The sequence below is a fragment of the Terrapene carolina genome, unplaced genomic scaffold (assembly GCF_002925995.2).
Source record: "Terrapene carolina triunguis isolate 2854851 unplaced genomic scaffold, T_m_triunguis-2.0 Scaffold34029, whole genome shotgun sequence".
In the NCBI taxonomy this organism is placed as follows: Eukaryota; Metazoa; Chordata; order Testudines; family Emydidae; genus Terrapene; species Terrapene triunguis.
In genome coordinates, this window is record NW_020698380.1 from 170,301 (window position 1) to 183,641 (window position 13,341).

Genomic DNA, 13,341 nt, shown 5'->3' on the forward strand with positions numbered 1-13,341 from the left:
TTGACCCAGGCCAGCTGGGGTTTTTTTAATTTCTGCATAGACATATCCAACAAGTGCTCTTACCTTTTTGAGAGCAGTAATCCTGTTTCTGCCAAGGGTTTCACCATCTCAGCGAACTCATAACTATTCTCTGCAGAAGAATTTCCAAGGAGATATCTAGCATATACACCCTAAAACCAAATAAAATAGACATGTATGATTTAATTATCTGCTTAAAACTGGAGTCCCATATGACAGATAATCTGTGTGAAGTGGTGGGCAAAATTAAATGCATATATTTCCAATAAAAAGTAGTAGTCAGTGTTCCAATATAAAAGTTGGTCGCATTTTACTTGAATACATTAGTATTGCCATTGATCCTTTTCCAATCAGTAGTGATACTGAGACACAAAAAGAAAATACTCACTCCATTGTAGACAGACTAATGGTCCAAGTCCGAAGGACAACCAACAAAATCAACAGCACAAGTGACAAGTATTTACTGTGCAAATGTCATATACATAATTATAAAAAAGTTTAAAAACAAGTTCATGTGGGGCCTGATCTAGTGCCGGCTGATGTCAATGGGTTCCCATCTGTTGATTTCAATAGGCACTGGATGGGGCCCACAATGCTCAGAGTTTAAAGGACAGTGTATGTGATTTTTCCTGAGGGGCCCCCCCATCATCTAGCATCCCTGGTGATCATATCCAAAATGAACAAATCTAAAGAAGGCTAATGTCTGTTTTAAAAATTCTGAAGTTAGCCATCATCTGATCAGTAGTTTTATAAAGGGAACAATAGCCCAAACAGCTACTAGTGACAGGCAGCTAACACGCTACAGCTTTTAAAAGAATAAATAAAATTACAAAAGCTTTTCAACTTTATAACATTTCAATATTTTTTACATTTTTAATCTACATTACCAAACTACAAATATTCGTAATAAAACTATAAGAACATATATTAGGTATCAATGAAAATGTTACCTGGCATATTCCAGCTATTTTAAAATATGAAAGAGCAAGAAAAAAATTCAAGTTGGGTAAATCTGTGCTAATACCCCTGCAGCGGCAGTAAACTGAAATCAATTCTTCAAGTGATGGAATTCCTAGGAAAACCATACAGAATATTTAGCATGTCCAAAACGTTTCTCTTTCTTGGTTTTTAAATTCTAATTAATGTTTTACCAGTTATGCTGCTTGTTTAGTCTTACAAACTATGTTCAATTTACACAACAAAAATAAACTAGTAAGTGTCACATACTGGTTCTCATGCACTAATATAATGCATATTCATATTCCAACCAAATATAAACAGAACATTTTTTGGGTCAGTAAAAAAATAATATTGTTGTCTTGTCTTTTAACATGAAGATTAAATTTTAGGCTTAAGTTTTCTGGCAGTGTCTCTAAGAAGAATAGCATTCAAAATATCTTTTCACTTAAAGGAATACTATTAATAACCACGTAAGTATATTGAAATATACATTTCCTATCTATAGTTTTCTAGAATGTAATAAACATGTTGTTAGTAAACTATGGAAGTTATTTACAAGTTTAGTATGGTATGGTTAATAGTTGTCTATCAACTGTTTATAAAGATAAAAAACTAAATAGAAATCAATTTTTAAAAAACTAATTTCAACAAAATTACAATTACCTACAGTATCTCTAAAACTCAAGGTACCCCCTTGGCCTAACTGTTTAATTGTGTTAGGCCAGAAGTAAAATGCAGCAGTATAAGCTAAATCTGCTAAAGGATGCCCAGTGGTTGAAAGTTCCCAGTCCAGGACTGCCACAACACGAGCCTAAATAAATAAAAAAAAATATCAGATGAATGATAACGGCAAGTTAAATTAACTACATCCACACATGCCTTCCCAGTTAGAAGACACGTGACCTGCCCTTTGGAGCGTGCTCCCCCACTATGGGGAGGTACCAGTTGTATATAGGGCACCCTCGGGGGAGGAAGCGGAACAGGGGTAGGAAGAGGTGGGGCGGGGATGGAGCATTAGGGGAAGGGGCCTAGGACAGAGCGGGGGGTCGAGCATCTCCTGGAAAAATCTGGAAGTCAGCGCCTATGCTCCTAGGCGCATGCTGGGTGGTACCAGCAGCAGCAAAGGCACTGACCAGGCAGGCATGTGCAAGCCCTGGCCATGCCGGAAGAGCACACCCAGCAGCTCGCTGGGCACCAGCGGGGGCCCACTGACTGTTCTGCCCTGGGGCCTGGAATTGCTGTCAATGGGCCTGCCTTACTTTCACAGTTTTTTTTTTTTCCTTCTCCCTTGTTTTTACTGAGATTGCATATTATATATTTAGACCTTTTTGCTCTGTGTTTGTACTGAGTCTATCACTATGGGGTCCTAGTCTATGAGGAGGGCTACCAGGCCCTATGATAATACTAATAGTAGGTCCTGATCCCAAACCACCTGAAGTTAATGTGGAAGTCTTTCCATTGATTTCAGCGGTATTTGGATCAGGCACTTGAGCAAATCAATGATACTTGAGCACATGCTTGACTCTTAAGTGTATTTTAAGGTTCCCTTTTTGAGCTGTATATTCCAATTAGAATAATGGAGCAGGATTGTTTGCACTGGGGGATGTGAAGATGGGAAGAGGGAAAAGAAAGTCTAATGAATCGGGGTTAGGTTAGTGAATTTGTTTTAAGCAGTCCTTAAATTTGTCTCAAGAAAACTGTGCTCTGCAGCACCTGTCAATGTCTATTATGAAGGTAGGAAGGTAGAGAAACAGTACAACAAGAACTAAGAAGTATGATTAAATATGTATGTATATGTTTGGGGTACCTCTCTTGGATGGAAAATGATGTTATCTATTCTAAAATCTCCATGAATCAGATTTTCTTCATTATCACCAGCTGGCAAGTTGTTCATTAACCACTCAGCCAGCTGGTTCATAGCAGGAATGTCTACATGAGCAGATGCATCATACTGTTTTTTCCAAGTTGTAACCTGAAAATATAAAAAACAAGTAAAACAACTGGGAAATCAAACATCAGCTATTTTAAAGCAGAACATTATACAGTTGAGGGAGCGAGCCATTCAAACTTCCTTTTTACTTGTTATAATTCAAAGGTGTTGAAAAAATATTTGTCACCATATACCATCCCTTTTCTATGATGGTCTTACTCTTCACTTTTATAATTATGGCTATGAATATGTAGCCAAGATGGTTATGAAACATGATGCACAGTCAATTTTTCCACTGGAAATAGAGACAAAGGCCATTGTTGAGATTTTCTATTCACCAGTAAACTTCTTGGCACTCATTTTTTTCCTCTGTCTCTTCTTGGAACTCTAGGCTGACACAGCCAATTGATTTTATTTAAAAGACAATAATACATTATGTTCCAGTCATAACTATGCACAGGTGCAGGGACACACTCACATGCAGCTAGTTGTGGGCCTGGGAATTAGAACTCTAAGGTGAAGAAATGTAACTGGCAGGAATATGCTTGATTCTGTTATTGCCCTATTGCATTTAAAATGCCATAAATGAAGACAAATACGGGCTAGATCTAAAGGATTTGCACTTACTATAATTTGTACATATGCATTCCTATCATGTTTTCTCTAGCTCTTCAGCCCACTATGGTCAGCTGCTCCAGCCCATTCAGTCTGCCCTCTATGTTCCCTTTTGAATGTCCACTGTTCTGGTTTTAGGCCTGGTCTACACTACAGACCTATATTGGTATAACTACCTCGCTCAGGGGTGTGAAAAATCCACACCCTTGAGCAACGTAGTCATACCGACCTAATCCTCTATGTAGATAGTGCTAGGTAGGCTGCAGAGCTTTTCCTACCGACATAGGTACCGCCTCTCAGGGAGGCGGATTAACTATGCCGATGGGAGAGCTCCCTCTTGTTGGCTTAGAGTGTCTTCATTAAAGCGCTAGAGTGGCACAGCTGCATCAGTGCACCTGCACCTGCACCAATGCATCACTTGCTCTTAGTTAACAAACCACATCCCACTGCACTTTTCTGTCTGTTGCTTAGCTGCTCTAAGCTTCTATTCCACCTTTGCTCGTGGGTCTCTGTTTTTTCAAGCCCTCGGAGCTCAGTCACTTCCAGTGACTCACTCTGATTACAGCCACCCAAAGGACTTCTGCTTCCTTAACCCCTCTGATACCAGCCAAGATATTCTGATCTCTGTTCATTGCCCTTGGCCTTTAGATTATCTTAGTGATCCAATAAGGTACAGAAGAGAATTCAAGAAGGTTTAATAAATAGCAGAAAATTGCACCTCTCAATCTTTGGCCTTTGTTTCTATCACCAGTGGAAGGCTGAGTGCATATTTTGTTTCATAACCTTGCTATATGCTACAAAAGTAAGCACAACAGAAAATCAAACACCATGGATCAACTCCTCAGAAATACTGTTGAATAAGCTTTGATACTTCCACATCTTCACACCAAAACAAAAAGAAATAGTCACATACAGATTCAATTTCTGAAGCTCAGGAAACTTTCTCTAAAAAACAACTTAGGACCAGATTCTGACCTAGGCTGCACCACTATAGATCCGCAGCAACTCCCCTGAAGTTATTCTTGATTTATACTGGTGTAACATATCAGATTCTGACCCACTGGGAATACATGATTAAGATCCTTTCCAGCTTGTTCTAAAAGGGACAAAGCAAGTCCCTATATCAACTGGCACAGGTGATTCAAATTCATGAAAATTAATCTTGGGAGTGCTATTCCTGCTTCTGGATTTTGACAGTGTTGTTATACCCTTAGTAGCTCATTAGCTTTAAATCTGTACTAAATATCTCTGGGAAGGGGAAAGGACACTGAAAGATAGACCTGATCTTTGTTGTATTTCAAATATAAATCCCACTGCACGTGTAATTCCAAATCTGGAGATGTGACACAGGTGAATGGATACTACAGTATGATAATAGGACCATAGACTTTATCAATGTGTTTATCAACACAATAACATATAGAGTAATTGAACTAATTATAAGATACTAGGTAAAGCCAAAATCTTGAGTAGTTTAAAGATGTTCGTTATTTTTAAAGACATTGATATAAAGTGTTGTAACCAAATGAATACAAATGAAACATTCAAGGGTATTACAAAGTAAGTTGCTTTTGAGACCATTACCTGCCTCCTACAGTATCCTGGTCCTCTGCCATATCCTTGGAGACCCAATGAATGCAAACTGAATGAGTGCAACCGGGCCAGGGTTTCTATCATAGCAACATACAAAGCAGATCGCTCCGCTGGACTGACTTCAGGTAGTGTGAGGTCTCGGAATATGCGACCCTAAAGACATCATAAATCAGATATTTGGTTGGATGGAAGGAGGAGGGGAGGGAAAGGTCACACAGCTCAACAGCACAAGATGCGTATGATGTATTAACAGTCACTGCGTCAGTAGTCTCTTCCTCATCCATTTGTTTCTTGTCCAGGAAGGTCAAGGCACTCTTGCTCACTGAAATCCAAAAACTACCAATCTCACAGGATCTCCCTGAGCAGTGAATTTAATTATATATCTTGTAGATCCTGAACTAGAACTCTAGAACCAGACACTCTCAAACTCTGAGGTGTGTGAAATCCAGATTGTACTTCTTGGGTCCATCTCAAATATTCTGAATCAAAATAATTCAGTGTATAAATTGAAAAACGAAATGATAAGCTCTAGTTTAATAAGGATTTTTCACATTTCAAAAACAGTTTAAAGTAATCCACTTACTTTTTTGGGGGGGGGGGGAGGGAGAGAAGGAGGGGCTATCATTTGCCTCTGTTGTGAACCCTTTGATGTGGGAAAAAGGAAAGACTAGACAAATTTTTCCTCTAAACCCACTCACTTCCAGCTAGTTTATGGTTTAAATAAATGTACACAGCTAATGCACTGACGAGGTTAATTTTTGCCAATTAATTGTGAAAGAATAGAATTTACTGCAGCATTACATGATACTGTTTAGTCAACATACATGTTTCATCAAGTTCTGTTCTACTTTCTAAAACCTTGGACTGTAGTAATGAAAAAAATTAAAAAAAAAAAAGCAACTGAGCTATCCATTTTAGTCAAGTGTGAACTTACATGCTTGGGGAAAAAATAAATGCTAAGGGAACTAGATTTATTAAAAAGAAACTTCTTGCTCGAGACAAGACAGAGAAAATTCCAACTTTATAAATGTGCCAAAGCAAAGATGGAAGTTTTTCAAAGTTAATCTAATTGGAAGCAGTATTAGAACATGGTTAACAAAACAAACACACACCCAACTCATCTGTCTCCTAAACTGAACACACAACCTGATGATTTGATATTAACCCACTTTCTTGTCATTTGATTTGTTTACAGATAGTTTATGCTTTTGCTTATTTAGATTAGTTAATAAAATATAGAACATTGGAAGCGTGTGGTTTGGAGGTTTCCTTCCCAGACATTAGTGTTCTGAATCTGAGGAGTCCCCAGAGTAAATAAGAGGCACCTCTGTGACCCATCTAGTGGTGGTCCATAGACCAGCCCTATATTCCTATAATTGCTGCCTGAACTAGAACTGTGTTAGCTTTTGAAGAACAGTTGGCTAATGCATTCATCAGTTCATTCAAAAAACAATGTGGACCCAGAAACTTTGAGGGCCTGGGACGGAGAACAGTTACCCAACCTTAAAGCCGGACCAGCTCCCCCTAATAAGTCTAGGGTTTTCACACCAGTGATCCTGCCTGACAACCAACCTGAGAAGATCATGTTAAATGGTGAGCCAAACACATGACCCTGCGAGCGAGAAATAAGTCCTAAAAAAACTGAAGTAAATTGGGGCTATTGGTGATCAGCACCTCTGAAAAAAATCAAGCATTTTTATTTAGGTGCCTAAAACGGGGTTTAGGAGCCCTATTCTAGGCACCCAAGATTGAAAAATTTTATCAAGGTTCTTATTTCAACATATAAATCTTTAGATATTTTAAAGCAGCTTGCAATGGAAATAAAACCAAAAAGAAAACAAAACAAAAAACTACAACATGTATTGACTAACCTGTACATGTTTCATCACATAAAATTCAGTTCCAATCACAGAAACATCACTGCAATACAGTAGGGGCTCAGGGACTGGAAATCCAGCTGCAAATAATGCTTTCTGCACATGATATTCTCTATCAACCTAAGAAGGATATAGTATGGTAGGTACAGAATAATGTTCAAATTCTTCAAACACATTTAATTAAATTTATTTTACATATATACAGAATATAACACTGTGCTCTACTAAACACCAAGCGCTGGATTATGTATGCAGTACAGAACACTGCTACTGGTGTGTGCATTTGAATAATTAATTGCATTTTCTAACATTCAACAGCCACTTAAATTTTTATGCCAATAGTTACGCGAGGGAAATAGCCCACTTGAGAGTTGGGCCTGGTATAAACTTTAATTTTCTTTATCTTAAATCAGATTTATATTAACAACATCTAGAGCAGCTCTGTCTCTGGGTTAAAGTTGCTAAGAGCAAGACAACCCTTCAGCCAGTTAAAGCAACTAACTGTTAGTTCCCCAGTTCCTTGTCAGTATAGGGGTCATGTGACAGTTGCAAAGCGGCCTATACATTTGTTTTAAGAAATGCGAAAAGAGGAAATATGGAGATGTGTGAGATGTATAAGTGTGGGCAAGGGAAGTTATAGCCATCAACATATCAATGCCTTCTAATGAATTGGTGCCATCTGTACCAGCCAACTAAAGACAAAGATCACTACAGACTATGCTGGCCTAAGTGCCCAGAAGACTTTGCCAGCACCGAGTTACTGACCAGACATGACATCACCCAGTCCCCTGATCTGCAGTCCTGATTGATGCAATGTGATGAAAAGACCACACAAGCCGAAGAATGCATCTTTTTCCTTAAGTATTTCCCCCTTTTTCTTATGCCGTTATTGGGTGGTGATGCCCCCATTATTATTATTCTCTAACACATTTGAGGTGTGCACATGTGTCTTTAAATGATTGCATGCATATGTGAGTTCATTTGTAGTAAGCAATATTAATCATTTCCTAATTCAAGTTCTAGACAGTCCTGCTTTAAACTTAGACTGTTGCCCTGAATAGTGAGGGGTGTCAGCAACACCACGGCTACTCTACAGGAGAAGTAAGAGCTGTCGACTGCTGTTGTATCAAAGACTGGGTAATTAAACCAGAGGGAGTGATCAGTATAGTCACTAAGCACACAGGAACTTTGGAAGGAGTCTAAATATTGCTTCAAGGGCTGAGAGGTAAACAAGTTTGGTTCTGATTCTGAAACATTCAACCAGTTCAATAGATTACCTTGCCATGAGCAAGACCCCGTAACTGGCGGTCAGAGCTAAGCAGGTGGCTGCCTCCTCAAGTTTCTGTATTTGTAAAAATTGATCATGTGCTGTAGTAGTTTTATGATTAAGGTTACGATTATGTCATGGAGGTCACAGAATCTGTGACTTCCAGAGACCTCCGTGACATTTTCTGCCCGCAGCTCTCAGCCACGGCTGGCGGTGGGCCCCCAGTAGCTACCCAGCTGCAGTGGGGGGGGGGAAACCTCCAGGCTGCCCAGCCACAGTGGGCAGCGAGGGGACCCCACATGGGCTCAGCCGTGGCAGGGGGGACCCCAGAGCCCCCAGCTGCTGCAGGGGGCAAGGGGACCCCAGAGCCCCCAGCTGCTGTAGGTGCTAGACCCTCCTCCCTCCACATTTTGTCAGGGATATTTTTAGTAAAAATCAGGGACAGGTGATGGGTGTTCGTGAATTTTTGTTTGTTGCCCATGACCTGTCTCTGATTTTTACTAAAAATATCCCTGACAAAATCTGAGCCTTACTTATGATTTGATTATTGTATTACTTTGATGACTTGATTAATTGGTGACTCAGTTCATATCATTACTAATTCTAATTGTGAGCTTGATTTGATAATTGTACTGTCTAATTCTTAGTATAGTAAGTGTTTATAGTAGTTAGCTTGGTGATAAGTTTGATTAACTTTAAATTTGCTTATTTATTAATGTGTAATAAAATCCATAAAAAGTATATAAAGCCAGTTTTTCTTTCATATTTGCAACTGGGTCAGAAACCTTTAGAATGAAGATAATTTAGCCAAGGTATTTGTGAGCCATTTGGCTCTGTCCTTAAATTAAAACATTTGTTCCTCACAGTTATGTAATTTTAGCACATGAACTATGAAATGCATTTATAGTTTGCCAAGGAATTTGTTACTCACCTTGTGAGCTCTAGGCAGAAGAGGGCCATGAGGCTTCTTCCTAAGCACATATGTCTTAAAACCCTTCTGCAAGTAAAAGGTTGGATTGGACTGGCCTGAGCTACAGAGAAACAAGAAATGAATTACTAAGAAACAAAGTTGCAAACATTTAATAGCAAGAATAACAGCAACTCCAAATTGGAAAAGTGCACATCATTGTTTGGGCTGAAGAGGATGTCCAGGTACAATTAGGGAATTCATCTCAAGGGTGTTCTTTTAAACATACAATCTTACAAATCAGCAGAGGACAGTTCAGAAAGTCGGTAGTCATGGGCTCTATTCCCAGCTCTGCCACATGTTTCCTGTTTGACTTTGGAAAAGTCACAGTTATTCTATGCCTCTGTTTGCTCTTCTGTAGAAAGGAGGTAACACCCACAAAGATGTTGTGAAGATCAGTTAATGTTTTCAAAGCTCACTTAGATTCTTGGATAAAAAGTAGTAGCCTTGAAAATTTACCAATCTGGATTAAGAAAAATAGATTATTATTTTTTACAGTAGTGCATAAACTTCCTTTGACTTACAATAGATGTGAAAGAAATGGGAATTTTCTGTAACACTTTATAAATGATACTTATGGCAGTTGACCCTTTGGCTTAGTATTGTTACTTCGTGGGTGCAGAAGGGGTAAAATGCTTCCCTTGGAACAGAGAAAAGGTATAAGATATTTGTGCCAGGCAGGGCCGTCCTTACCCATACGCAAAGTACGCAGCTGCGTAGGGCACCAGGAAACTTGGGGCACCAAATTTCCTGGTGCCCTGCGCAGCTGTGTACTGCTCCAGCCCCTACCCCACCTCTTCCCCAGGCCCCCCACCCCTGCGTTTCCCACCCCTGCTCCGCCCCAGCCCCGCCCCCACTCCACCCCTTCCCCAAAGCCCCCGCCCTGCTCCGCCCCCGCCCCACCTCTTCCCACCCCTGAGGACTGCAGCAGGGCCGGGCCTGCACTCACCGGCAGCGGGAAGTGCAGGGACCCGGCCCCAGCTATGCTGCCGGTGAGTGCTGGGGGGTGGTTCCCCCCCTGCCCCCAAGCCAGCCCCCTCCCCCCCACGGAAGCCTGCTCCCCCCCACAGGGGGGCAGCATAGGGCCCCAGAATAGCTAGGGACGGCCCTGGTGCCAGATAACTGTCTGGGGTGATTTGAATGAGCCATCAAGTGCTTGCTGGAATCAACACATATCAATGGAAGATCCACAAAAAACAATGGGAACCCCAGTGACTAAATGATTGACACTTAACAGCAGGATGCTCAGACAGGCTGGACATGGAAACTCAGCATGGTTTTCAAGTGGAAGTCCTGGAGGTGACAGGAATCTGCAGTAAGAACTGGGCTGACAGAGACACCGCAATTCTCACTTGGGATTGATAGACAGAGAAAGCCAAGATGGGCACTAGAGCAACCTGGCTTGGTGGAATTTTAAGGGCTAGTCTACACTACAATCACTACAGTGGTGCGGCTGTACTGCTGTAGCGCTGCTAGTGCAGACGCTTTATGCCGACCAGAGAGAGCTCTCCCATCAGCATAATTACTCCACCTCCCTGAGTAGCAGTAGTTATATCAGTGGGAGAGCGTCTCCCACTGACATAGCGCTGTCCACATCAGTGCTTAGGTCAGTGTAACTTATGTTGCTCAGAAGGGCAGCTTTTTCACAACCCTGAGCGACAAACTGTTTCAAAGTAAGCGCTAGTGTGTACAAGCCCTAACTGTGGCCAGTCTGAACCATCTTAACCTTTGCTTCTCTACACTAACCTAAGGAGTTCCAGATGCTATATTCCAGTTGATTAATAAACCCTACTCTGTTTTGAAAAGGCTGCCTAGTCTTGCTGCAGATGTATATTTAGGGGTAAAAGTTTCTGAACAGGAATCTCCCTCAGTTGGGACTCACTGTTCAGTGCTCATGATGAGAAAGAGGAGTGTTAGAGCCCAGAGGCCAGGTATCAGAGGAGTTGAGGCCAAGTGACCAACCCTTGTGGAAAAGTGTGATCCATTGGCGATCTGGCATATAAAGGGATACTCCCAGAAGACTGCCTAAAGGCCAAGACACAGCACAGATCCTGTACATCCGTGACAATAGGTCATATCTTGAATACAGCACACATTGAGATAGTTCTCTAATCAAGGCCCCAGTCCTGTGATGGAATACAAGCAGGTGGACTTTTGCATTAGCACTGAGCCCCAGTGAAGCCCATGTTGCTCTATATAGGCACAAAGGTCTGCTCATACTCATCCAGTGCATGATCTGTCCCTAAGGCACTGCCTGAGGCAACTGGAGAGTTTTTTAAAGATGAATACTGAAATTGGGAAGTATGCTATTAAGTCACACCTCCAATCTTAATATCATATTTATTACCAAGCAATGTAACCAGAGGGTCCCTCCCTCTTTAAATCCCTTCAGGGACTCCTCTTTCTCCAACATATCAGGTTCCAACTTCTAGTCCTCACCTTCAATGCCCTGGATTGATCCACTACCTTCTCCTCATTCAAGTTCCTCCTTAAGATTCACTCTGCACCAACCCCTATGAGATATTAGATGACTAAAACATCCATTTATTTTGTTTAAAATAAGTATATTTGCTCCTCCATGCTATGCTTGCCAAATAACCATGTCATCATTCTGGTTACCCTTCTTCTTCTTCCCTAAACCCTCCGCCTACTATCTTGCTACCCTCTTTATTATGTCATGGGTAACTAGACATTCTGGGTTGCAATCCAGTACTATTGAGGGGGTGTTTCACCACTGCCCTGCACCCTTGGGTGTCTCATAATGCTTTGCGGAGGTAGCTTCCAACTTGGGTCACTCAGAAACAGCCTGCCAGCAAGCAGATCACACCTTGAGTTTTGTCTACAGCTACTGCCTTGGTTCAGCAGCTCTGACACCTACAACCTGTCAGTACACACCAGTTACACTCTGGCTTCCACCAGCCTTGGTTACCATATGCAGAATTACCCCACCCACTCCCAGATTTTCCCAAAACATGTCTGCTCTGCACTGTCAAGCCCTCTAATGCATAGTCCAGATATATTAGGTCCATTGCCTTTCTAAGGGGTCAATATACAACAATTTGCCACTTTCAATGGAATTGTCCACACAGTTCACAACACTGGATTAGTTTTGATTAAACAATAAAACAAGTTTATTTAATTACAAAGAGATAGGTGTTAAGTGAGTACAAGTATTAAGGCATCAAATAAAAAATGTTTACAAGAAAAATAAAGATAAAATGTTTTCTAGTTCTAAACTTAACAAACTAGACTTTATTCAAGGTGACATTCTTACCACAGGTTTTCAGTGGCATTGCTGACAAAGTTTCAGGTAAGAATCTGCTCCCAAGGTCCTCTTAGATGCAAGAGACCGAGGGACAGGAAAAGATAACTTGGGGTGGTTTTGCCCCTCACTTTTATAGTTGAGTCACCCTTTGAAAAGCACTTTCCTGAGTGTGACCCCTAGTTAAAATTCTTTCTCGCTGAGAGCATGGAGACATGGAGTCTGATGGAGGAAGGAGGCTTCATGCTGTTTCTTTTCACTTGTATATGCTGTTGTTGGCGAAAATGTAGATCTCTTTGTTCCTGCCCTCTTCCCTTGCCAAATAATGGCCACCTGATAGGTGATGGCCCATCAGTTTTGATGACACCTGACTAGGAGCCTCAACTTGCCTTTGTCTTGGGAAAACAGGCTTACTCACATCCCAGACTTGTCTGGCAAACATACTTCAGTCATGATTTCATCTTATACTCATAAGTTTACATATAATGTTGCTACACACATTTCACCATAATATTATTGACCAGCAAGTTATTAGTTTTCAAATGATACCTTATAATAATAATCTTTGTACAAAATATGCCTTGTAATAGTGTGTGGGGTGTGAACACAGGGGTGCATTCTGTCACAGTAACGTTTTCAAAAGTGCCTAATTGACTTAGGAGCCCTTGTTCCATTTTTAGAAATGACTTAGGTGCTTAGAAAACTGCATCTCATTGCAAGTCAATTACATTTATTCTCCTAAGTGTCTACGGTCTGGTCTACACTACAGAGTTAGGTTGATGCAAGACATTTAAATTTACAAAGGACATAAATCTATTTTGTCTATTCTGCTATGGTAGATGTAATCATATA

At 40.8% G+C, this 13,341-nt stretch overlaps 1 protein-coding gene across 1 annotated transcript in view; it reads right to left on the reverse strand.

The window, feature by feature from the left end:
* The window catches only part of LOC112102150 (acyl-CoA dehydrogenase family member 11), a 55,231-nt gene that overhangs the window by 40,018 nt on the left and 1,872 nt on the right, over positions 1-13,341 (reverse strand). The window contains exons 2-8 of the mRNA XM_024193262.2: positions 9,192-9,291; positions 6,988-7,113; positions 5,108-5,269; positions 2,786-2,950; positions 1,642-1,789; positions 969-1,090; positions 64-170 (exon numbers count right to left, since the gene is read on the reverse strand). Of these exons, the coding sequence (XP_024049030.2) occupies positions 64-170; positions 969-1,090; positions 1,642-1,789; positions 2,786-2,950; positions 5,108-5,269; positions 6,988-7,113; positions 9,192-9,291 (930 nt within the window). The remainder of the gene's footprint in view (positions 1-63; positions 171-968; positions 1,091-1,641; positions 1,790-2,785; positions 2,951-5,107; positions 5,270-6,987; positions 7,114-9,191; positions 9,292-13,341) is intronic.